This window comes from Euprymna scolopes, chromosome 46 (genome assembly GCF_053919585.1).
Source record: "Euprymna scolopes isolate OS-2025 chromosome 46, ASM5391958v1, whole genome shotgun sequence".
In the NCBI taxonomy this organism is placed as follows: domain Eukaryota; kingdom Metazoa; phylum Mollusca; class Cephalopoda; order Sepiida; family Sepiolidae; genus Euprymna; species Euprymna scolopes.
The window spans coordinates 135062444-135087172 of NC_136527.1; the positions used below are offsets into that span (position 1 = coordinate 135062444).

Genomic DNA, 24729 nt, shown 5'->3' on the forward strand with positions numbered 1-24729 from the left:
TGGGGTTAAAAAACATGTTTTGGTAGGTAAGTATGAAGATCGAACCCGAACCCTTGAGGCAAAGTTGTAAATTAAAGTGTGGAAAAAAAAAACGTGTGACGTTAACCATTGCCTCACCACGAGATGCTAACGGAAACACGTTTGAATTTATTTAATTACTTGGATTTGGCAGGTGCCCGTTTTAATGAGTTAATGAGGTCAAGTTTGACTGCGGGATAGTATTTCATTTCCTGCTGAACGCTTTTTTTTTTTTTTTTTTTTTTCCCCAAGATGTTATAGGAAAAAGATTAACCCACATGTGGCGAGCGACAAATGTTGAATATTTATCTTCCCGAAATTGAGCAAATTAAATAGACAGGCGAGCTTCGTTGTTAACTGTGAGATATTACGATTTATATGTGATATAAAAAGTTTTAAAAAGTTGTGAACCGACTGACCGCTTCTCTGAAAGAAGCCTTTTGTAGACATACAGAAAAAGCGAACACAAATACATACATTTTCGCTTTTATATTTATAGATAGATTACATTTCTTGTCCGAGTGACACATTATTTCGTTAAACTTTCCAGTTTAAGACGTTTTTTTTTATTTCTCTACCTGGACTTCTGGCCAAGATCACAGTGTAGTATTCTGATGGTACACTTCGCCTTTTCTGCCCTCTGTCAGTGAAGGAGAAATCCTTCACGACTGAGAATTTTTATTTTTGTTCCTTTTCTCCACGTTTTCTGCCCTCTGTCACGCGAAATAAGTCCTCTGTCAGTGAAGGAGGAACTTAACTAGAAACTGAGCACCTCCTACAAATATTTAAATATTGATTTTGTTTTTTATATATGACTAGCGAGGGGTACCCGGCGTTGCCCGGGTGTTTGGCGGTGTGTGTGGAAACTCCGGTGGGAGTTAAAATAAAAACAAATGTTTTGGTAGGTATCCTGGTTCACGGGAGCATACTTATGATGTACTTCTGGCCGTGTTCATCGCTCCCAGCTCACAGGACCATAGATGCGACCCAGCAGGTCACGCGAAATAAGTCCTCTGTCAGTGAAGGAGAAATCCTTCACGACTGAGACAATTTTTATGTTTGTTTCTATCCAGATTGACCCTTTTTGGGAAGCTGGATTTTTACCCCACATCAAAAACTGTCCTCGTGGGGAGGCAAGTAAATAGGAACTTAACTAGAAACTGAGCACCTCCTACAAATATTTAAATATTGATTTTGTATTTTTTTTTATATATGACTAGCGAGGGGTACCCGGCGTTGCCCAGGTGTTTGGCGGTGTGTGTGTGAAAATATCTGTAATTTTTTGTTGTTGGAGGGGAAGAGAGTAGAACTCATATCAATTTTTGCTTTCTTAAGTTTTTTTTTTTTTTCGATGGGGATTAGATCGCAAGTGTTGTTAACTATTCTGTACTTCCTCTTAACGATTTAATAAGCCAATTTAATACAAGAAAAATCGTTACGCATAAAAAACCAACATGACATTCATTTGGTGGTTTAATTATTGATTTTCGAATGATTATCGGAACTTCCTAGATGGTTGTTTTATATCAGCCAATTTATCTAATTCTAACATAGGACTCTGTACGATTTTTTAAAAGTAAATAAACACTTCAAAATAAGTTAAAGCACAAAACAAGCTTATTCAAATAAGTAGAAGAGTTACTAATGTTGCCTTTGGTAACAATCATTTGTTATATATTTGATATTTTTCCACTTTCCGTTTTCTGTCTAAAATTCCCATTTAATTTTTTCAATTGTCAGGTGAAAGTACAAATTAGTTATCAAGGACCCCATTTCTCATGTTAAGAATAGCTTTCTAAAATACCATTATCATTAATAAGTTGAGGTGTCCTTTATAAAAATGTATAGAATGTATGAGTAACGCATCATGCTTTGTTATTTTAAAATAGAAAAAAATGTTTTGGTAGGTAAGTATGAGGATCGAACCGATGTTATTAATTATTACGTTAATCTCTATATAAATAAAATGAACTCATTTTTTCCTGTCTGATTTTGACCTTAATAGGATTAAAAATCAAGATATTTCATGCAAATATAATATGCACAAACGGCAGAACAATATCTGAGGTGTGTTATAGGCTTATTATTTCTCAAATTCCTCGATAATCTTAGATTTCTATACTTTTTCTGCTGAGAAGTCACGGCCAAAATCGGTTAAGATCAATGGAAGTGGAAAAATATTTTCTCTCTAATAAATTCCTCCTCCCCCTGCCACCACTTAACACCGTTTGGGGATCGTTCACAAGGAACAGTTGAGAAGAGAACACCGGTTTGGCTTCGTAGTTCTTTCATGTGAAGTTATTTAAAATCACTAAACTAAGCTGCAGTGCTCTGTGGCGTAGTGGTTAGCGTGCTGAACAATTCACATTATATTTTCACGTTTGCGCCGACCTACCGTAGTCGTTTTTTTTTTTTTTTTTTTTTCCTAAACAACTGGAATGGACTTTTCTTGGTGGCCGAACTGTTAACGTTGCAGATGTTTTTTTTTTTGTTTTTTTCACACTTTATTTTCCTACTTTTACTCATGACTCCGGGTTTGATCCTTCCTACTTACCTACCATAACATTTTTTAAAACTCCCCCCCCCTCCGTCCCGGAAACAAACACTCGGGCAACGCCGGGTACCCCCGCTAGTTATTAATAAACCTCATCAAAAAAAAAAAAAAAATGCAAAGCTAAACTATTCAAATCTAACACAATTTGATTTAACTGATTTTTGATATATTTATTTCAAGCATAACATTTTAAGGTTTCTATTTTAACCCCGGACCATTACAGTCTGGTGCCTTAACCGTAATTTTTATGTTTGCTTCTATCCAGATTAACTCTTTTTTGGCAAGCTGGATTTTTCTCGCATTAAAAACTGACCTTGTGTCTAACTGTCCTGGTAGGGAAGCAAGTAAATAGGAACTTAACTAGAAACTGAGCACCTCCTACAACTATTTAAATATTGATTTTGTATTTTTTTTTTATATATGACTAGCGAGGGGTACCCGGCGTTGCCCAGGTGTTTGGCGGTGTGTGTGAAAATATCTGTAATTTTTTGTTGTTGGAGGAGAAGAGAGTAGAGCTCATATCAATTTTTGCTTTCTTAAGTTTTTTTTTTCGATGGGGATTAGATCGTAAGTGTTGTTAACTATTCTGTACTTCCTCTTAACGATTTAATAAGCCAATTTAATACAAGAAAAATCGTTACGCATAAAAAACCAACATTGACATTCATTTGGTGGTTTAATTATTGATTTTCGAATGATTATCGGAACTTCCTAGATGGCTGTTTTATGTCAGCCAATTTATCTAATTTTAACATAGGACTCTGTACGGTTTTTTAAAAGTAAATATTTAAATATGGATTTTGTATTTTTTTTATATATGACTAGCGAGGGGTACCCGGCGTTGCCCGGGTGTTTGGCGGTGTGTGTGAAAACTCCGGGGGTGGGGGGTTAAAATAGAAAAAAAATGTTTTGGTGGGTAAGTATGAGGATCGAACCGATGTTATTAATTATTACGTTAATTATTAATAAACCTCAGTAAAAAAAAAAAAAAAATGCAAAGCAAAACTATTCAAATCCAACACAATTTGATTTAACTGATTTTCAATATATTTATGTAGAACAAAATAAAATCTGACAAAAGTGAAATACATTTATTTGAAAGACTTGACATGCGATTAGAAAACAGGATAAAAATTAAATTAGCATGATGAAAGAGTAAAAAAAAAGGGAAGAAAAACAAAGAAAGGGGGGGGGGGTGAGGGAGGAAAGAATAGAAAGAGAAAAAGTGAAGAGAAAGAAAAGTGGCTGAAATAAACGATTTTTTCATCCGATCTGGTGAAAATCCATCACCTCTTTCGAAAGTTTTTGCAAGACATACCAACACACACATTTTGGCTTTTATATATATAGACTAGCGGGAGTACCCGGCGTTGCCCGGGTGTTCGGAGGTGTGTGTGGTGTTAAATAAAAAAAGAAACCGGGGGGGGGGGGGGTAAAAGTTGGTAGGATCGAACCCGAAGCCCTGAGGCGAAGTTTGAAAATAAAATCGGCCAGCCAGAATGAGTTAGTGAAAGATGTTTGAATTTATTTAAGTAAGAACCAAATTGACAGGTGCGCGCACGGAAGTCGCCGAGTGTTACGCCGACGCAGCAAATCCATCACCTTTGTCGAAAGTTTTTGCAAGACATACAAACACACACATTTTGGTTTTTATATATATAGATAGACTAACAGGGGTGCCCGGCGTTGCTGGGATGTTTGTAGGTGTGTGAGTTGGGGAAGGGGGTAGATCCAAACCAAAAAAAAAAAAATGTCGGCCGGGTGTTTGGAGGTATAAAAGAAAAAAAAAAGGTTTTTGTAGGAAGGTAGGTTCGAAACCTGAAGCCTTGACGCAAAGGTGGAAACGGAAGGGGAAAAAACCCTGGCATCCAACCCGCTCGACGACGAAAACTGCCTTGATTTAACGTTTATGACAGGTGCGAGAATTTAATAATGTCAAACATCACGCGACTTAAGTTTGGCGCTGCAAGCCAGTTTCTGCGTATTTGTTTGTTTTCTCCGCCAAAAGAATAGCAACTGTCTGATTGATCAAACCTTATTTGCTTTCTGGACGTCTCGGCATATAATAGGGCCAAGAACACAAATTTGTTTACAGTTTCGCTTGTTTTTATAACGAAAAAGCCAAAGACACAAGCGTGGGCCAACAAATTATGGTGAAAATCCCGCATAAAAGTTGCCCAAATTGAAGATACACGCCGAGTCGTTTTGTAAATCTTAGATACTAGCACTTCCGCCCGGCGTCGCCCGGGTGTTTGGAGGTGTATGTTGAGCAAAAAAAAAAAAAAACGTTTGAGAACTCTACCAAACTCCTCCACCAATTTTGGGTCTAAACACTTGAAATTTTAGATATAGGTTAATAACTTGATTTGAGCCTCAGACAATAAATGTTAAGGGGTCATAATAGGGATCAAAGTTAAAAATATGGACCGCTTTTTTTTTTTTTACTCAAAATACACCTCCAAACCGCCAGACAACGCCGGATTGAAATGCTAGTATATATATAAAAGTGAAAGTGTGTGTGTGTGTGTGTGTGTGTGTTTGGAGGTGTATGTTGAGCAAAAAAAAAAAAAACGTTTGAGAACTCTACCAAACTCCTCCACCAATTTTGGCTCTAAACACTTGAAATTTTAGATATAGGTTAATAACTTGATTTGAGCCTCAGACAATAAATGTTAAGGGGTCATAATAGGGATCAAAGTTAAAAATATGGACTGCTTTTTTTTTTTTCCTCAAAATACACCTCCAAACCGCCAGACAACGCCGGATTGAAATGCTAGTATATATATAAAAGTGAAAGTGTGTGTGTGTGTGTGTGTGTGTGTGTGTGTGTGTGTGTTTGGAGGTGTATGTTGAGCAAAAAAAAAAAAACGTTTGAGAACTCTACCAAACTCCTCCACCAATTTTGGGTCTAAACACTTGAAATTTTAGATATAGGTTAATAACTTGATTTGAGCCTCAGACAATAAATGTTAAGGGGTCATAATAGGGATCAAAGTTAAAAATATGGACCGCTTTTTTTTTTTTTTACTCAAAATACACCTCCAAACCGCCAGACAACGCCGGATTGAAATGCTAGTATATATATAAAAGTGAATGTGTGTGTGTGTGTGTGTGTTTGGAGGTGTATGTTGAGCAAAAAAAAAAACGTTTGAGAACTCTACAAACTCCTCCGCCAATTTTGGGTCTAAACACTTGAAATTTTAGATATAGGTTCCTTGGACATGGATCTAACTTAATAACTTGATTTGAGCCTCAGACAATAAATGTTAAGGGGTCATAATAGGGATCAAAGTTTTAAAAATGGACCGCTTTTTTTTTTTTTTCCTCAAAATACACCTCCAAACCCCCGGACAACGCCGGATTGAAATGCTAGTATATATATAAAAGTGAAAGTGTGTGTGTGTGTGTGTGTGTGTGTGTGTGTGTGTGTGTACATTTCCCGATGCAATAACATCGTCAATTTTCAGTCTACAGATTCGAAATTTGATATACAGGATACTGAGATTTGGAAAAATCTTTGTAATCCGTTTTCGGCCAGAAATTTGGGTGTTAAGGGGTCAAAATTCAACGATTTGAATTTTGAAAACTCTACCAAACTCCCCCCGCCAATTTTGGGTCTAAACACTTGAAATTTTAGATATAGGTTCCTTGGACATGTATCTTCAGCATCAGACAGGGCCAAACTATTTGCAAAGAACTTTGCAGCTAATTCTACCCTATGCGACGAAGGCCATCAACTCCCCATATTTCCTCCTATAACACAGAACACGCTAGGTAACATACAAATATCCGTGCATGAGGTCGCCAAGATAATCGCGTGGTTCAGTGGGGGAAGACGTGGCTGGTTACCTTTAATGCATCTAAAACCAAACTCCTATCCTTACATAATCAACGCTCTGATCCCCATCTGGTATCAATTGGGATGGATGGCTCTCGTCTGGAAGAGGCCCCATGTTTTGACAAGCTCTTTGGTTTGACCTTTACACCTGATCTGAAATGGAACACGTACATCAAGTCTGTTGCCAAGGTCGCTGGAAAGATGGTGGGATCCTTCTACCGCTCCAGAAGATATCTCACTACTGATGCAATTCTCTATCTATATAAAAGCCAAGTACGTCCAAGGATGGAATACTTCTACCATATCTGGGCAGGAGCTGCTAAAAACAGCCTATCCTGCCTTGACAGAGTACAAAATAGACTTCGTGGCTTAGTGGGGGATGCCCTTTTCACTACCCTGCAACCTCTCTCTCACAGAAGAGACGTTGCGAGCCTGTCCTTGTTTTATCGTTATTTCCATGGCAGATGCTCGTCTGAACTCCAATCTCTGGTACCCCCTCGCCAATCTTTCACGAAAAACACCCGTCTAGCTGAATCCACTGTGAAAAATTTCCCCCACTCTTTATCTGTGCCTAAATCAAAACGTAGATTCCATGAACAAAGCTTCTTTCTTAGAACTGCATGCCTGTGTAACTCTGTTCCGTCTGCCTGTTTCCCACCTGACTACAGCTTGGATGTCTTCAAGTCCAACGTTAACAAATTCCTAATGAACCGCCCCCTTAAGTAAACACTTCATCAAATCTCCACACTAACATACTGTACTTGCAATAACCCTTATCCCTGAGTGGCTTCCGGCCTTGATAAGTGGTGATCACCGTGTAAAAAAAAAAAAAAAAAAAAAAAAGAAACTTGATTTGAGCCCCAGACAATAAATGTTAAGGGGTCATAATAGGGGTCAAAGTAAAAAAAAAATTGACCGCTTTTTTTTTTTTTTTTGCTCAACATACACCGCCAAACCCCCAGACAACGCCGGGCTGAAATGCTAGTATATATATATATATATATATATATATATATATATATATATATATATAAAAGTGAAAGTGTGTGTGTGTGGGTGGGTATGTGTGTGTGTGTACTATAACTCTGTCAATTTTCAGTCTACAGACTCGAAATTTGATACACAGGGTACTGAGATTTGGGAAAATCTTTGTAATCGGTTTTCGGCCAGAAATTTGGCTGTTAAGGGGTCAAACTTCAACGATTTGACCTTTGAGTACTCTACCAAACTCCTCCGACAATTTTGGGTCAAAGTAAAAAAAAAAATTGACCGCTTTTTTTTTTTTGCTCAACAAACGGGCTAGTATATATTTTGCTCAACAGACGGGCTAGTATATATTTTGTTCAACAGAATGCTAGTATATATTTATAACTCTATTTAAATGTTTTCACCTGATTTTTTTTATTATTTTTTTTTTAATTTCACACAAATATACTTTATTGTGTCAGGGAGTGTGCTTAGATTTTGTACTGGAATGCATCCGACAAGTATCAAAAACCGATAATCGAAAAAAATCCAATTAAAGAGGAAGCAGTCGAATTTTGATCAAAGTTAACACCTTTATATAGCCTAACACCACAAAGACATTTGAGAAGTTTTCTCAGCGCACAAGCAAAAGGGTCAAACATATCAATTAAACTGCAGATTCTTTGATAAGATGAGGGTGTGTTTGAAATGATTGTTTCTGCACAATTGAACTACGATACTTGACTTTTGCATTTTAAACTTTAATTCTTGCTATCATATAAAAATAATTTTATAAAATCAATGGTAGATTTTATATGCGGGTGTGTGTGTGTGATACATATATTTTTTGAAGATGGGGCTTCAATATGATACCAAATTTGGTTGTGTCTGTCAAAAGTTTTAGCGTTACAAACAAACATGCAAACACACAGATGTTTGAGATTTATATATATATAGACTAGCAGGGCTACCCGGCGTTGCTCGGGACCGTATAAACAATGAAAAAACAAAAGCAGATATTGAACATATGTTTTATTCTTAGGGGAGAGGAATCTTTCATCTCTATGTATTATTTGTTTTATCTACCCTAGGACTGGTATTGTTCATGTTTTATACCTAGCATAGGTAATTTACAGCATGTATATGAAATTGTTTTAACTTAGGGAGAAGAGAACAGGTAATATACAACATAATGTGTCTATATTACATCCCTGGCAACGCCTAGAAACCAGCTAGAACATGTATTTCAGTCAATCTTTATTACATCCTGGGCTATGCCGGGAAACCAGCTAATCTCTATTTAGTGACTGGACCACCAAAATACCTCCCTAAGTGTGTCCTTTCTTTTGAACTTATTAGATATAGGTATCTGGAAATGTGTGTGAAATTTTGTTGAATGCATTGTTCACTATGATTTTCTTATTGTTCTACACAATATCAACTGTAGCGAAATAAAACAGTAAACTTAGTGTAGTGTTAGAATAAAGAGCAAAGGAAAAAATTAGAATCATATTCTGTAATTGCAAATCTAAATTTGCTAGCGTGTACCAGTATTTGCCAGGTTGTGGAAATTTGGAATTTATAACATATGTAGTGGCCTTTTCCTAGATACCTATTGCTAAAAATTATACTTTCATTTTGTTAGAAAAATCTTTTTTTGCTCAACATACACGTCCAAACGTTCGGACAACGCCGGGCTGAAATGCTAGTATATAGTCTATTTACATATGTATACTGTTCCCACCTTAAGTGTTATTTTGGACATACCTTAACTTCATGCGTCGTTGATCTTATCCATCTGGAATCCATCTTGTTCTTGGAGGGGAGACTGGAACCTGTTTAGACAAATATTCCGAACCGCTGTGTGGGAGCATAAAAGTATTCGGCTGCAGACCAAGGCTCAAATATACTGGCATGTGGCGATGGGACAGTGGGGAAAAGGGTGGCTGATTAGTTTTGGTGTATCTAAAACTAAGCTCCTATCTTTACATAATCGGCGCTCTGATCCCCGTCTGGCATCAATTTTTAATTTTTTTTATTACATTTTCACTCCGAACAAGGCACGTTGCGATTTTGATGTAGGGGGCTACTATCAGGCACATAAGCATCAGGGGTACTATGTAGGGAGTTGGGCAGCAAGATGTTGGTTCATGTTACACTTGAATTTCTGCGTGTCAACACAGTATGGAAAGCAGGGACCCGGAAGGGAATTCTAAAGTCTAGCGGTTCTGGGGAAGAAACTACTGGAGTAGAAGCCTCTCTTACATGTAGGGATCTCTACTGTGAAGGGGTGGGATTTAGCTGCTTGTCAGGTTTGTCGGGTTTGTCGGGGGTATTTACGTCGAGGGGGAACAAGTGCTTGCAGTTCGTCAGAGCATTCACCATTTAAATACTTGTAGAACCGACAGAGGGATGAAACATTTCGTCGATGGGACAGAGGCTGAAGCTTAGATGACAATTGAGGACCTATCAGATAGGCGACTCTCTTTTGAACCTTATCTAGGAGCGAGAGACTAGTAGCAGATGCACGAGCCCAAATATGACAACAATACTCCATACATAGAGGTACAGGATACTTTTGGGCATTAGTAGATTTCTAGCATGGTAGAGAGAACCTACCTTTCTTGCAGCAGTAAAACCAAGTTTTTATCTTTACATCATCGGCGCTCTGACCCCGTCTGGCATCAATTGAAGTGACTGGTTTCTGTCTTAGGTAGGATTAAACTGTTGCATGTAACTCCCTACCTTTGGATGTCACCTAACTACTGTGCTGTGATTCTTATGCATGTAGAGCTATATCACGTGATGACCGTTTTGTTTTCGAAAATAAAAACCCTGTAGTTTATTTTAAGCAAAATTAATTCTTATTTGCAGTCACGAAGGACGTTGTTAAGTTTGAGACATTGTGTTGAACAAAAATGGCGGCGTAGACCAGTAACCAAGATGGCGACCAAGAATCAAATGCGGTCCGTGGCGTAGTTAACCTCTTAAGTTCTGAGATATTATGTTGAACAAAGATGGCGGCGTAGTTCAGATCAGTAACCAAGATGGCGGCGAAGAATTAAATGCGGTCCGTGACGTAGCAAATGGCGAACTGATTGAATCCAAAATTCGACGATTTTTATTAATAATTTTGCGACGTTTTGATTGGTTGTTTAGCACAGCCGTTGGTTATGAAAATGATTGGCGAATCCATTCATCTCATACCCCCATTACTCGTCTGATGAGGAAGGTCTCTTAGCGGCTTCGGCTGCAGGGAGACAGGGTAGTACCAGTCAAGGATTTGTCACTTGACACTCAGCCCAACAGGTGAGGGGCTGGAAACCGGCCCAGCACCTGTTGGACTGAGGTACACCGCCTGGGTAATACCTAGGAGGTCCACCCTCCCAGGCCTTGCCACCGGGCTTTCCGGTGGGGCAAGTTTATTGCTTGCTGCCTGAGGCGCCCCGACCGGGGAATGCCGACGGGGTTACTCAGGCAATTTTTAAAATTGCAGGAGTGCCCCTCCTTTAGGGGAGCCTGCGGGGTTCCCACTTTCCAGTCCTTGTGCCAAATATTGCCGATGTGGGCGGCAATTAAATAACTACCCCCCATTAGAAGTCAAAAACTTTTTACAATCTCTCTCTCTCTCTCTTTCTCTTCTCTCTCTCTTTTTTGTCTCTCTCTCCCTTTCTCTTGCCTCTCTCTCTCTCTTTTTTGTCTCTCTCTCTTTTGTCTCTCTCTCTCTTGTCTCTCTCTCTTTCTTGCCTTTCTCTCTCTCTTGCCTCTCTCTCTTTTTTGTCTCTCTCTCCCTTTCTCTTGCCTCTCTCTCTCTCTTTTTTGTCTCTCTCTCTTTTGTCTCTCTCTCTCTTGTCTCTCTCTCTTTCTTGCCTCTCTCTCTCTCTTGCCTCTCTCTCTCTTTTTTGTCTCTCTCTCCCTTTCTCTTGCCTCTCTCTCTCTCTTTTTTGTCTCTCTCTCTTTTGTCTCTCTCTCTCTCTTGTCTCTCTCTCTTTCTTGCCTCTCTCTCTCTCTCTTGCCTCTCTCTCTCTTCTCTCTCTCTTTTTTGTCTCTCTCTCCCTTTCTCTTGCCTCTCTCTCTCTCTTTTTTGTCTCTCTCTCTTTTGTCTCTCTCTCTTGTCTCTCTCTCTCTTTCTTGCCTCTCTCTCTCTCTCTCTCTCTTGCCTCTCTCTCTCTTCTCTCTCTCTTTTTTGTCTCTCTCTCCCTTTCTCTTGCCTCTCTCTCTCTCTCTTTTTTGTCTCTCTCTCTTTTGTCTCTCTCTCTCTTGTCTCTCTCTCTTTCTTGCCTTTCTCTCTCTCTTGCCTCTCTCTCTTTTTTGTCTCTCTCTCCCTTTCTCTTGCCTCTCTCTCTCTCTTTTTTGTCTCTCTCTCTTTTGTCTCTCTCTCTCTTGTCTCTCTCTCTTTCTTGCCTCTCTCTCTCTCTTGCCTCTCTCTCTCTTTTTTGTCTCTCTCACCCTTTCTCTTGCCTCTCTCTCTCTCTTTTTTGTCTCTCTCTCTTTTGTCTCTCTCTCTCTCTCTTGTCTCTCTCTCTTTCTTGCCTCTCTCTCTCTCTCTTGCCTCTCTCTCTCTTCTCTCTCTCTTTTTTGTCTCTCTCTCCCTTTCTCTTGCCTCTCTCTCTCTCTTTTTTGTCTCTCTCTCTTTTGTCTCTCTCTCTTGTCTCTCTCTCTCTTTCTTGCCTCTCTCTCTCTCTCTCTCTCTTGCCTCTCTCTCTCTCTTCTCTCTCTCTTTTTTGTCTCTCTCTCCCTTTCTCTTGCCTCTCTCTCTCTCTTTTTTGTCTCTCTCTCTTTTGTCTCTCTCTCTCTTGTCTCTCTCTGTCTTTCTTGCCTCTCTCTCTTGCCTCTCTCTCTTTTTTGTCTCTCTCCCTTTCTCTTGCCTCTCTCTCTCTCTTTTTTGTCTCTCTCTCTTTTGTCTCTCTCTCTCTCTTGTCTCTCTCTCTTTCTTGCCTCTCTCTCTTGCCTCTCTCTCTCTTCTCTCTCTCCTTTTGTCTCTCTCTCCCTTTCTCTTGCCTCTCTCTCTCTCTCTCTCTTTTTTGTCTCTCTCTCTTTTGTCTCTCTCTCTCTTGTCTCTCTCTCTCTCTCTTGCCTCTCTCTCTCTCTTCTCTCTCTCTTTTTTGTCTCTCTCTTAGAAGTCAAAAACATTTTACAGACATACTATAGCAGTTAAGTTATGAATTTGTAATATTTTTCTTTTCTAGATGCAAGTGCTAATATTATATTTATTTCAGTTTTTAATCTTTATCTTTATTTCATTGTTTTATTAATTGTGTAAATGGTTTTCTCGTGAAAAAATGTGCCGATTCTATCTGGCAAGTTCATTTGGAATATATATTGTTTTATCTTTTTATAATAGATTTTTCTTGTTTATATTTTCCTAGTTGATAGCATAAACAGATTAGGCAATCGTATTCATTTTCAGTTAGTGAGAGGGGAATCTTTCATCGCACCTTCCCCTAAATTTAATTGACTTTTTAAGAAAGTCAAATGTAATGTGAACAAACAACTACGGATGCTCCCCCCAACCTCCACTTTTGAAATGTACATTCTAATTTTATTTATTTATTTATTATTCGACACAAAAATAGGGTCCGGCATCACGTGCGAAAATCTCCAGAAAATACTCGAAGGTTGTGGCGCGACTGAATTCCATGGTTCCGCTCGTGTGAGCCAAGAGTCTGTAATGACTTATCGAAGCCCGAATGTCCAGATGGGGTCCTGTCCGGGCAAGGAGTACACTTGCAAGGTGACCAGTGAAGATGTGGTACGCAAGATGGTGTCCATAGCAACTGCATGCTGGAATAAGAAATAAAAGGAAAATAAAATCTATGAATAAAATCGAATCATGTTTGTCTGTCTGTAATATTTTTTAAAACATTTTATTCTTTAACTATGTTCAAAGTCCAAATTTGGTTCTTTTTTTGTTTTTTACACAGTGATCACCACTTATCAAGGCCCGGAAGCCACTCAGGGATAAGGGTTATTGCAAGTACATTACGTAAGTGTGGAGATTTGTGCAGGCAAAGAGTATATGCTTGCAAGTTGAAGATATTGTACGCAAGATGGTGTCGATAGCAACTGTATTACGAAAAGAAAACACAATCTATGAATAAAATCAAATCATGTTTGTCAGTCATTTTTTTTAAAAACTTTTATTATAAGAAGTATGTCATAGTTTGCATGAAGCATTCTTTATCAGATAATAAAATTTTGTTTGGAGACTTGTCAATGCAGGAATTATTCAGTTGTTGGATCCTATGAAGGGAGTTGAGTAGTATACTTGCAAGTTGAAGATATTGTATGCAAGATGGTGTCTATAGCAACTGTATTATGGAAGGAAAACAAAATCTATGAATAAAATCGAATCATGTTTGTCCGTCTGTCATTAATTAAACAACTTGAAGCATTGTTTATCGGATAAAAAAATTGTGTTTGAAGGCTTGTCAATGCAGGAATTATTCAGTTGTCGGATACTATGAAGGGAGTTGAGTAGTGTACTTGCAAGATGAAGATATCGTATGCAAGATGGTGTCTATAGCAACTGTATTATGGAAGGAAAACAAAATTTATGAATAAAATCGAATCATGTTTGTCCGTCTGTCATTTATTAAACAACTTGAAGCATTGTTTATCAGATAATAAAATTTTGTTTGAAGACTTGTCAATGCAGGAATTATTCAGTTGTCGGATACTATAAAGGAAGTTGAGCAGTATACTTGCAAGTTGAAGATATTGTACGCAAGATGGTGTCTATAGCAACTGTATTATGGAAGGAAAACAAAATTTATGAATAAAATCGAATCATGTTTGTCTGTCTGTCATTTATTAAACAACTTGAAGCATTGTTTATCAGATAATAAAATTTTGTTTGAAGACTTGTCAATGCAGGAATTATTCAGTTGTTGGATACTATAAAGGAAGTTGAGCAGTATACTTGCAAGTTGAAGATATTGTACGCAAGATGGTGTCTATAGCAACTGTATTATGGAAGGAAAACAAAATCTATGAATAAAATCGAATCATGTTTGTCTGTCTGTCATTTATTAAACAACTTGAAGCATTGTTTATCGGATAAAAAAATTGTTTTTGAAGGCTTGTCAATGCAGGAATTATTCAGTTGTCGGATACTATGAAGGGAGTTGAGTAGTGTACTTGCAAGTTGAAGATATTGTATTCAAGATGGTGTCTATAGCAACTGTATTATGGAAGGAAAACAAAATCTATGAATAAAATCGAATCATGTTTGTCTGTCTGTCATTTATTAAACAACTTGAAGCATTGTTTATCGGATAAAAAAATTGTGTTTGAAGGCTTGTTAATGCGGGAATTATTCAGTTGTCGGATCCTATGAAGGGACTTGAGCAGTATACTTGCAAGTTGAAGATATTGTATTCAAGATGGTGTCTATAGCAACTGTATTATGGAAGGAAAACAAAATCTATGAATAAAATCGAATAATGTTTGTCCGTCTGTCATTTATTAAACAACTTGAAGCATTGTTTATCGGATAAAAAAATTGTGTTTGAAGGCTTGTCAATGCAGGAATTATTCAGTTGTCGGATCCTATGAAGGGACTTGAGCAGTATACTTGCAAGTTGAAGATATTGTATGCAAGATGGTGTCTATAGCAACTGTATTATGGAAGGAAAACAAAATTTATGAATAAAATCGAATCATGTTTGTCCGTCTGTCATTTATTAAACAACTTGAAGCATTGTTTATTGGATAATAAAATTGTGTTTGAAGGCTTGTCAATGCAGGAATTATTCAGTTGTCGGATACTATGAAGGGAGTTGAGTAGTGTACTTGCAAGTTGAAGATATTGTATGCAAGATGGTGTCTATAGCAACTGCATTATGGAAGGAAAACAAAATCTATGAATAAAATCGAATCATGTTTGTCCGTCTGTCATTTATTAAACAACTTGAAGCATTGCTTATCGGATAATAAAATTGTGTTTTAAGGCTTGTCAATGCAGGAATTATTCAGTTATCGGATCCTATGAAGGGAGTTGAGTAGTATACTTGCAAGTTGAAGATATTGTACGCAAGATGGTGTCTATAGCAACCGTATTATGGAAGGAAAACAAAATCTATGAATAAAATCGAATCATGTTTGTCTGTCTGTCATTAATTAAACAACTTGAAGCATTGTTTATCGGATAAAAAAATTGTGTTTGAAGGCTTGTCAATGCAGGAATTATTCAGTTGTCGGATACTATGAAGGGAGTTGAGTAGTATACTTGCAAGTTGAAGATATTGTATGCAAGATGGTGTCTATAGCAACTGTATTATGGAAGGAAAACAAAATTTATGAATAAAATCGAATCATGTTTGTCCGTCTGTCATTTATTAAACAACTTGAAGCATTGTTTATCAGATAATAAAATTTTGTTTGAAGGCTTGTCAATGCAGGAATTATTCAGTTATCGGATCCTATGAAGGGACTTGAGCAGTATACTTGCAAGTTGAAGATATTGTATGCAAGATGGTGTCTATAGCAACTGTATTATGGAAGGAAAACAAAATTTATGAATAAAATCGAATCATGTTTGTCCGTCTGTCATTTATTAAACAACTTGAAGCATTGTTTATTGGATAATAAAATTGTGTTTGAAGGCTTGTCAATGCAGGAATTATTCAGTTGTCGGATACTATGAAGGGAGTTGAGTAGTGTACTTGCAAGTTGAAGATATTGTATGCAAGATGGTGTCTATAGCAACTGCATTATGGAAGGAAAACAAAATCTATGAATAAAATCGAATCATGTTTGTCCGTCTGTCATTTATTAAACAACTTGAAGCATTGCTTATCGGATAATAAAATTGTGTTTTAAGGCTTGTCAATGCAGGAATTATTCAGTTATCGGATCCTATGAAGGGAGTTGAGTAGTATACTTGCAAGTTGAAGATATTGTACGCAAGATGGTGTCTATAGCAACTGTATTATGGAAGGAAAACAAAATCTATGAATAAAATCGAATCATGTTTGTCTGTCTGTCATTTATTAAACAACTTTAAGCATTGTTTATCAGATAATAAAATTGTGTTTGAAGGCTTGTCAATGCAGGAATTATTCAGTTGTCGGATACTATGAAGGGACTTGAGCAGTATACTTGCAAGTTGAAGATATTGTATGCAAGATGGTGTCTATAGCAACTGTATTATGGAAGGAAAACAAAATCTATGAATAAAATCGAATCATGTTTGTCCGTCTGTCATTTATTAAACAACTGGAAGCATTGTTTATCGGATAAAAAAATTGTGTTTGAAGGCTTGTTAATGCAGGAATTATTCAGTTGTCGGATACTATGAAGGGAGTTGAGTAGTATACTTGCAAGTTGAAGATATTGTACGCAAGATGGTGTCTATAGCAACTGTATTATGGAAGGAAAACAAAATCTATGAATAAAATCGAATCATGTTTGTCTGTCTGTCATTTATTAAACAACTTGAAGCATTGTTTATCGGATAAAAAAATTGTGTTTGAAGGCTTGTCAATGCAGGAATTATTCAGTCGTTGGAAACAGATAAACATAAAAAAATATTTTTATTACATTTTCACCCCAAACGAGACAAAGTGCCAGATTGAAGTGAGGGGTTTACTATCGGGAACATAAGCTGCAGAGATACAGAAAGAAATCTATATCTATACTGGAAATTTATTTTGTGTGTGTCTATTGATATTCATATTAAAATCCCTGTTTTTTCTATTGGTATTTATTTGCTCCCCCCCCCCGAAAGCAAAGTATTACACAAGGTCGTTTTTAATGTGGGGGAAACCGGGCTCCCCAAAAGTAGGGCAAAAAGGGGCACTCTGGTAGGGACCAATGATAATAATTGTCTTAGTATAGAGGGTTTCCCCGCACATTAATTATGGACAAATAAACTGAAGTGTAGCATCAGAACAGATAATACACTTTGATCCCGGCCTTTGACAAACTTCACACAAATCTTCCGCATCTTCAGTTCCTCGTAAATAATTGTGTATACAGTTCCCACACTGACATCAAAATGTGCACTTATAGACACACAGCAGTCCTTATCCATGAAATTCTTTATTTGGCCAATCAACTCTGATTTTCTAACTTTCTTATTCCACCCACACCTCTCCTCATTCAATAAAATAATTGGTACTTGTGCAGTTTAATCAAGACATTTGAGACAAACTTTAATAGAGAGCATGAGTTGTACAGCGACGCATCTCCGATCTCGCTCGTTGAACAATGTATCACATTCGGACATGATAGCTCCTATCGCTCTTGGGATTTGTACACAGCTGGCCAACTAGTAGATGGTCAGCAAAAAAAAAAGAAAAAAGAAAACTGGTTTTCATCAAATGGAAATGGAATCATGCCGTCTTTTATAGGGCAACAATTTTATGGTTCCACTCCTGTAGACCAATGGTCCAAAAGTTTATTGCATATCTCTCTCCTCTGATCTTGAGCACGTTTTTATTATTTAACTAGCGAGGGGTACCCGGCGTTGCCCGGGTGTTTTTCGGGGTATGTGAAAAAAACCCGAAAATGTGAAAAAAAAAAAAACAGGTGCCCGTGAAAAAAACAAAACGAAGCCTTCACGACGCGTAGTTGGAAAATAGTAAAGTGTTAAAAAAAAACAGGCGCGCGTTTTTGATTGACGTGGCGGCGATAGGTATTCAGCAGTAAGCATTTTGTGCGGGACAGTTTTGAATAAGGTGAATAAATGGGTGTGTTTGTTTTTAAAAACCCGCTTCCTGTTTATTAGGAGGAGCGAAATGAAAGCTACAGTCTGATATGACGAAGTCGACATTGAACAAGCCTATAATTGTTGCCACCATCAGCCAAAATTGTCTCTTCCATTATTACATTGGATCAATCAGAAGCTCACAGTATAAATGCTGGAGTCCCTCAGGGGTCCATCCTGGGCCCAACACTTTTCCTGATCTACATTAATGATCTTCCAAATCACATCCTTACATCATTTGTAGACATTTTTGCTGATAACACTACCATCTATGGTAGCACATCTAAGACAGTAAACGACCAAGTTCTCTCCGATTCTCTCTCCTCTGATCTTGATCACATTGTACAATGGGGAAAGGAGTGGCTGGTTACTTTTAATGCATCTAAAAGGAAAACAAGCTTCTATCTTTACATCATCAACGTTCTGATCCCCATCTGGCATCAATTGAAATGAATGGCTCTCGTCTTGGGGAGGCCTCAAATTTTGACAGGCTTCTGGGCTTGACCTTTACTCCTGATCTTAAATGGAATACGTACATCAAATCTGTTGCCAAGGCCGCTGGAAAAATGGTCAGATCCTTCTATCGATCCAGTAGATATCTCACTGCTGATGCAATTCTCTATCTCTATAAGAGCCAGCTACGTCCAAGGATGGAGTACTGTTGCCACATATGGGCAGGAGCTGCTAGAAAGGACTTGTCCTGCCTTGATAGAGTTCAAAATAGACTTCGGGGCTTGGTGGGAGATGTCCTTTTCTCTTCGCTGCAACCTCTGTCTCACAGAAGAGATGTTGCGAGTTTGTCTCTGCTTTATCGTTATTTTCATGGAAAGTGTTCGACTGAGATTCAATCTATGGTCCCCCCTCGCCAAACTTTCACAAGAAACACTAAACTAGCTGAAAACATTATCAATAATTTTCCCCACTCTTTATCTGTACCTAAACCTAAACATAGATTCCATGATCAAAGCTTCTTTCTTAGAACTGCACGCCTGTGGAATTGTCTTCCGTTTTCCTGCTTTCCAGCTGTCTATAATATGGTTGTCTTCAAGTCCAACGTGAACAAGTTTCTGATGAGCCGTTCCACTTAGGTTAACAAATTTACCGAACTTCCATTAGTATCGATTACTATATTGTCCTTTTGACTACTCTACACTCTTTAACCCTTATCCTTGAGTGGCCTATCGGCCTTGATAAGTGGTGATGTCTATGTAAAAAAAAAAAAAAAAAAAAATATCGTTCTTCTAAAGCTGTTACAATCAGGCTTTAGTAGGGTGTATTCCAATTCCTAATCATCCCTCACAGAATCCCTGTTTTCTTTGAATCTCTCATGCCATGCAAAAATTGATCATTGATTCTTGCAAAAAATGCAGTTTGAGTTTTCTAAGTTTAAAACAGAATTTTATTGCATATCGTTATTCTAAAGTGTCCTCACGTCCAGATTGCATTTTTGAAATTCACCAGCTGTAAAAATCAGGCTTTAGTAGAGTGTATTCTGATTCCTGCTGTAGCTGTTCATTTGAACGTGAAATCATAAAAATTGGTCAATCATCTCATGAGATATATAGCAGTAACATATTGAATTTTCAAGAGTCTACGACAATTTTAAATGTCTGTGCAAAAAAGTCTCGAAACTTATTGAAGACACCTCGTATTCACACTACTGAGGTAGCTGTTCATTTGAACGTGAAATCATAAAAATTGGTCAGTAATCTCATAAGATGTTTAGCAATAACATACTGAATTTTCAAGAGTCTATGACAATTTTAAATGCCTGTACCACAAAGTCTGGAAACTTATTGAAGACACCTCGTATTCACACTACTGCCGTAGCTGTTCATTATAACGTGAAATTATAAAAATTGGTCAGTCATCTCATAAGATGTTTAGCAATAACATACTGAATTTTCAAGAGTCTACAACAATTTTAAATGCCTGTACCACAAAGTCTGGAATCTTATTGAAGGAAGTTTGTATATTTGTGCATGCGCACAAGTGTTCAGAATCTAAGAATCCAATCTAAGGGAAATAACTCCTACATTTTCAGTTTTTTTTTTCAAAAATAAACAATTATGAACAGAACGAACATTTTTGAAATTCACCAGCTATGACGATCAAGCTTTAGTAGGGGGTATTCCAATTCGTACTGTAGCTGTTCATTTGAACGTGAAATCATAAAAATTGGTCAGTCATCGAAATCTATCTATATTCTTTTTTCATTTTAATATATTTTCATAGAAATGTTTCTGTTATTTAACTATTCTGTACATTTAAATTAAAAAATATATCAAAATTTGAATTTAACTTTAAGTATTATGGTATTTATTTAATGCACATTTACATATAAGTGTGGCAAACCACTTATAATTAAATGTCTGTAAGTTTGTTTTTTTTTCAAAAATAAGCAATTATGAACAGAACGACTCATAGAAATCTATCTATATTCTTTTTTCATTTTAATATACTTTCATAGAAATGTTTCTGTTATGTCACAAAAAAGATTTTCGTTACGTCACAATGCAGGAATGAGTAGATAAATAAATAAATAAATAAATAATAATTTTTATTTATTTATTTATCTGCCCTAAGTTTTTTTTTTTCAACATATTGAATTTTTTTTGTATATATACTTTACCGTTTTATATTTTTTTATTACTGTTTTATCTGTTTAGTTACACATGTTTCGGTTACCGAATCGTCAGACTTGAACAGATGTCTAACTTACGAAACTAAACAGATAAAACAGTAACAAAATAAAAATATATATATTTGCTCTGCAATAGTATTGAGCACTTTCTATAGGTTTTTACTAATTACCAGTTTTGCTAAATATATATATATATATATATGCATATATATATATATATATATATATATATATATATATATATATATATCATGATAAAACTTGAACGACCTTGTAACAAGTGCTGCAACCCAACATTCGGTTTACGACTTCCGGTTGCGCATGCATACATAAACCAATAATCAACGTGACAATAAAGCGCATTGTTTTACTGGGTAAAATTTTTCAAAAATAAACAATTATAAAGAGAACGACTAATCGAAATCTATATTCTTTTTTCATTGTAATATATTTTCATAGAAATGTTTCTGTTATGTCACAAAAAATATTTTCGTTACGTCACAATGCAGGAATGAGTAGATAATTAAATAAATAAATAAATAAATAAATAATAATTTTTATTTAATTATTTACCCTAAGTTTTTTTTTCAATCAAAGTGGATGGTATTTATTCCATAGGTCCTTTCGTAAACATATCCATTCTCTGTAAAGTGGCTGCTTGTTCAGATTTTAAAACCAAACGCGTTACACTGACATACACACAGACAGACACATATATACATATACAATACTGTTTATATTAACATGTGTCAATGTTTTACAAACGAACGCTAGGCAAAATAGAAATCTATGTATATTCTTTTTTTCTTGTTTTACTGTGTACGTTTTCAGCAGCCCGATTGTTTTTTTCGCGTTGAAATTAAAAGATATATCAAAATTTGAATTTAACTTTACGTATTATGGTATCTGTTCAGTGCACATTTACCTATAAGTATGGCAAACCACTTATAATTCAATGGCTGTAAGTTTTTTTTTCAAAAATAAACAATTATAAACAGAACGACTCAATGAATTTAAAACCAAACGTGTTACACTGACATACACACAGACAGACACATATATACATATACAATATTGTTTATATTAACATGTGTCAATGTTTTACAAACGAACACTAGGCAAAATAGAAATCTAAACCAATAATCAACGTGACAATAAAACGTATTGTTTTACTGGGTATGTTTTCAGCGTCCCAATTGTTTTGTTTTTTTTCGTGTTTAAATTATCCAAATAAAGAATTGTTAATACTTTCTGTGTTTTTTTTACATTGTTCATTTCCGTATTACGTTTAAGTTATTTTAACACAATTTTCTTACAAATAAATCTGCTTTAACCCGTTGACAACCATAAGAGCATTTGACAACAGCGATTTATTCATTTATTTTTTTTTTAAATTTATTCTTCATTTTTTAATACACCTTTCTTAAAAAACATTCATACATTTTCTTCGACACTACCAACATAAATAACCTCGAAAATATGTTTTTAAATTTGCATTACAAATAAATAATCAATGCAACAATAAAATGTATTGTTTTACTGTGTACATTTTCAGCGTTCCAATTGTTTTTTTTCGCATTTAAATTAAAAGGCATATCAAAATTTGAGTTTAACTTTAGGTATTATGGTATCTGTTCAGTGCACATTTACATAGAAGTATAGCAAAGCACTTATAATTCAATGGCTGTAAGTTTTTTTTTTTTCAAAAATAATTATAAACAGAACGACTCATAGAAATCTATATTCTTTTTTCATTTTAATATACTTTCATAGAAATGTTTCTGTTATGTCAAAAAAAACTATTTTCTTTACATCACAAGTGTCATGCTCATACATTAATTCCATAGCTAATATAACATACTGACCCAACGGGTCACAGGTAGTCTAGTGTATATATATATATATATATATATTGTTGTCTCGGCAAAATTTCCATGCGATTTTCGTATTCAGCATAGTCGAAAACCTATAGAAGTCGTCCTTTTAAAGAAAATTGTGAAGGTGGACCTAATGTAAAAATTAAGAATTTTTTTTATTTTTGACAATCCGGCCATATTCCTCGAGACAAGATTGACAAAATACTCTCGAACCCTATTTCACATAAAAGAAACCAAATTTCCCTAATCACCGTGACGAATCCAGTACATTATATTGCAAACAGTTTTAAATAAGTAGAATGTCTTTTCTAAAATAGGCAACATAAACCCCGACGTTCGTCAACAAAACGTCAACTATACATCCAAATGCGACCCCCGTCCTCTACATACCAAAAAAGAGCGCCAAGTGGGTAGTATGTTGACTTTTCTTGCATTTGATAACAGCTATTTGTTATCATGACATTTATAGCCTAGCAGACCAAATAAAGACTTGCAATGCTGCAAAGAAGGTGGACTCCCTTTACCGTGCTAGAAAGCTACTTACACCTGAAAGTATCCTATATCTCTACAACTTATGTAAGGCATCTCGTATATATATATATATATATATATATATATATATATATATTTATTTATTGTTAAATAAACATGTTTACATCCCGCTGCTACAAACAGCCATTTGTTTCAATCAAACAACAGATATCATCAGGCAGCGACTTGACTATTCAAATGTTAAACAAATAGCTGTTTGTAGCAGCGGGATGTAAACATATTTATTTAACAATAAATAAATATTATTAGCTCTTTTTTTATTGAGCACTATCTAACAACCCCGAAATCTATCAATATTCTGTTTTCATTTTAATATACTTTCATAGAAATGTTTCTGTTATGTCAAAAAGAAACTATTTTCTTTACGTCACAAGTGTCACGCTCATACATTAATTCCATAGCTAATATAACATACTGACCCAACGGGTCACGCGTAGTCTAGTATATATATATTCCATGTGGATTCCATGAACAAAGCTTCTTTCTTAGAACTGCACGCCTGTGGAACTCTGTTCCGTCTGCCTGCTTCCCACCAGACTACAACTTGGATGTCTTCAAGTCCAATGTTAACAAATTCCTAATGAATCGCCCCCTTAAGTAAACACCTCATCAAATCTCCACACTAACGTAATGTACTTATCTCTGAGTGGCTTACGGTCCTTGATAAGTGGTGATCACTGTGTAAAAAAAAAAAAAATATATATATATATATATATATGTTACATGATAAAAGGGCTGTCCCCTTTTCATGTAAGTAAAAAAATAGGGAATTAGTTAAATGTAAACATGAAATAGGATAGTCAAGGATTCGAACTTGCGAAGCTATACTTGGAATTAAAAATTCCACTCATAAGTTAAAATAAATACAGAATGTTATTGAAATAAGGAATTGCAATTGTTTAGCTTACATATCTGTTTATTGGGAAAGGAATGTAATGATGAAATTTGTTGTTATAAAAATGGAAATTAAAATAAGGAATTTAATCGTCAATTGAAATTGTAAACATGTTATTTGAAAAATAGGTTACTGAACTCGGGGTCATGTCAAGTCATGAAATTTGTTCTGTTATAAAAATGGAAATTAAAATAAGGAATTTAATCGTCAATTGAAATTGTAAACATGTTATTTGAAAAATAGGTTACTGAACTCGGGGTCATGTCAAGTCATGAAATTTGTTCTGTTATAAAAATGGAAATTAAAATAAGGAATTTAATCGTCAATTGAAATTGTAAACATGTTATTTGAAAAATAGGTTACTGAACTCGGGGTCATGTCAAGTCATGAAATTTGTTCTGTTATAAAAATGGAAATTAAAATAAGGAATTTAATCGTCAATTGAAATTGTAAACATGTTATTTGAAAAATAGGTTACTGAACTCGGGGTCATGTCAAGTCATGAAATTTGTTCTGTTATAAAAATGGAAATTAAAATAAGGAATTTAATCGTCAATTGAAATTGTAAACATGTTATTTGAAAAATAGGTTACTGAACTCGGGGTCATGTCAAGTCATGAAATTTGTTCTGTTATAAAAATGGAAATTAAAATAAGGAATTTAATCGTCAATTG

General features: G+C 35.8%; 1 protein-coding gene across 1 annotated transcript in view; it reads left to right on the top strand.

Annotated features, from left to right (window-relative positions):
• The window catches only part of LOC145271137 (copper homeostasis protein cutC homolog), a 109946-nt gene extending 96739 nt beyond the window's left edge, over window positions 1-13207 (top strand). Inside the window, exon 8 of the mRNA XM_080126676.1 lies at window positions 12953-13207. Within this exon, the coding sequence (XP_079982802.1) occupies window positions 12953-13176 (224 nt within the window). The 3' untranslated portion in view covers window positions 13177-13207. The remainder of the gene's footprint in view (window positions 1-12952) is intronic.
• Window positions 13208-24729: the final 11522 nt, after the last annotated feature.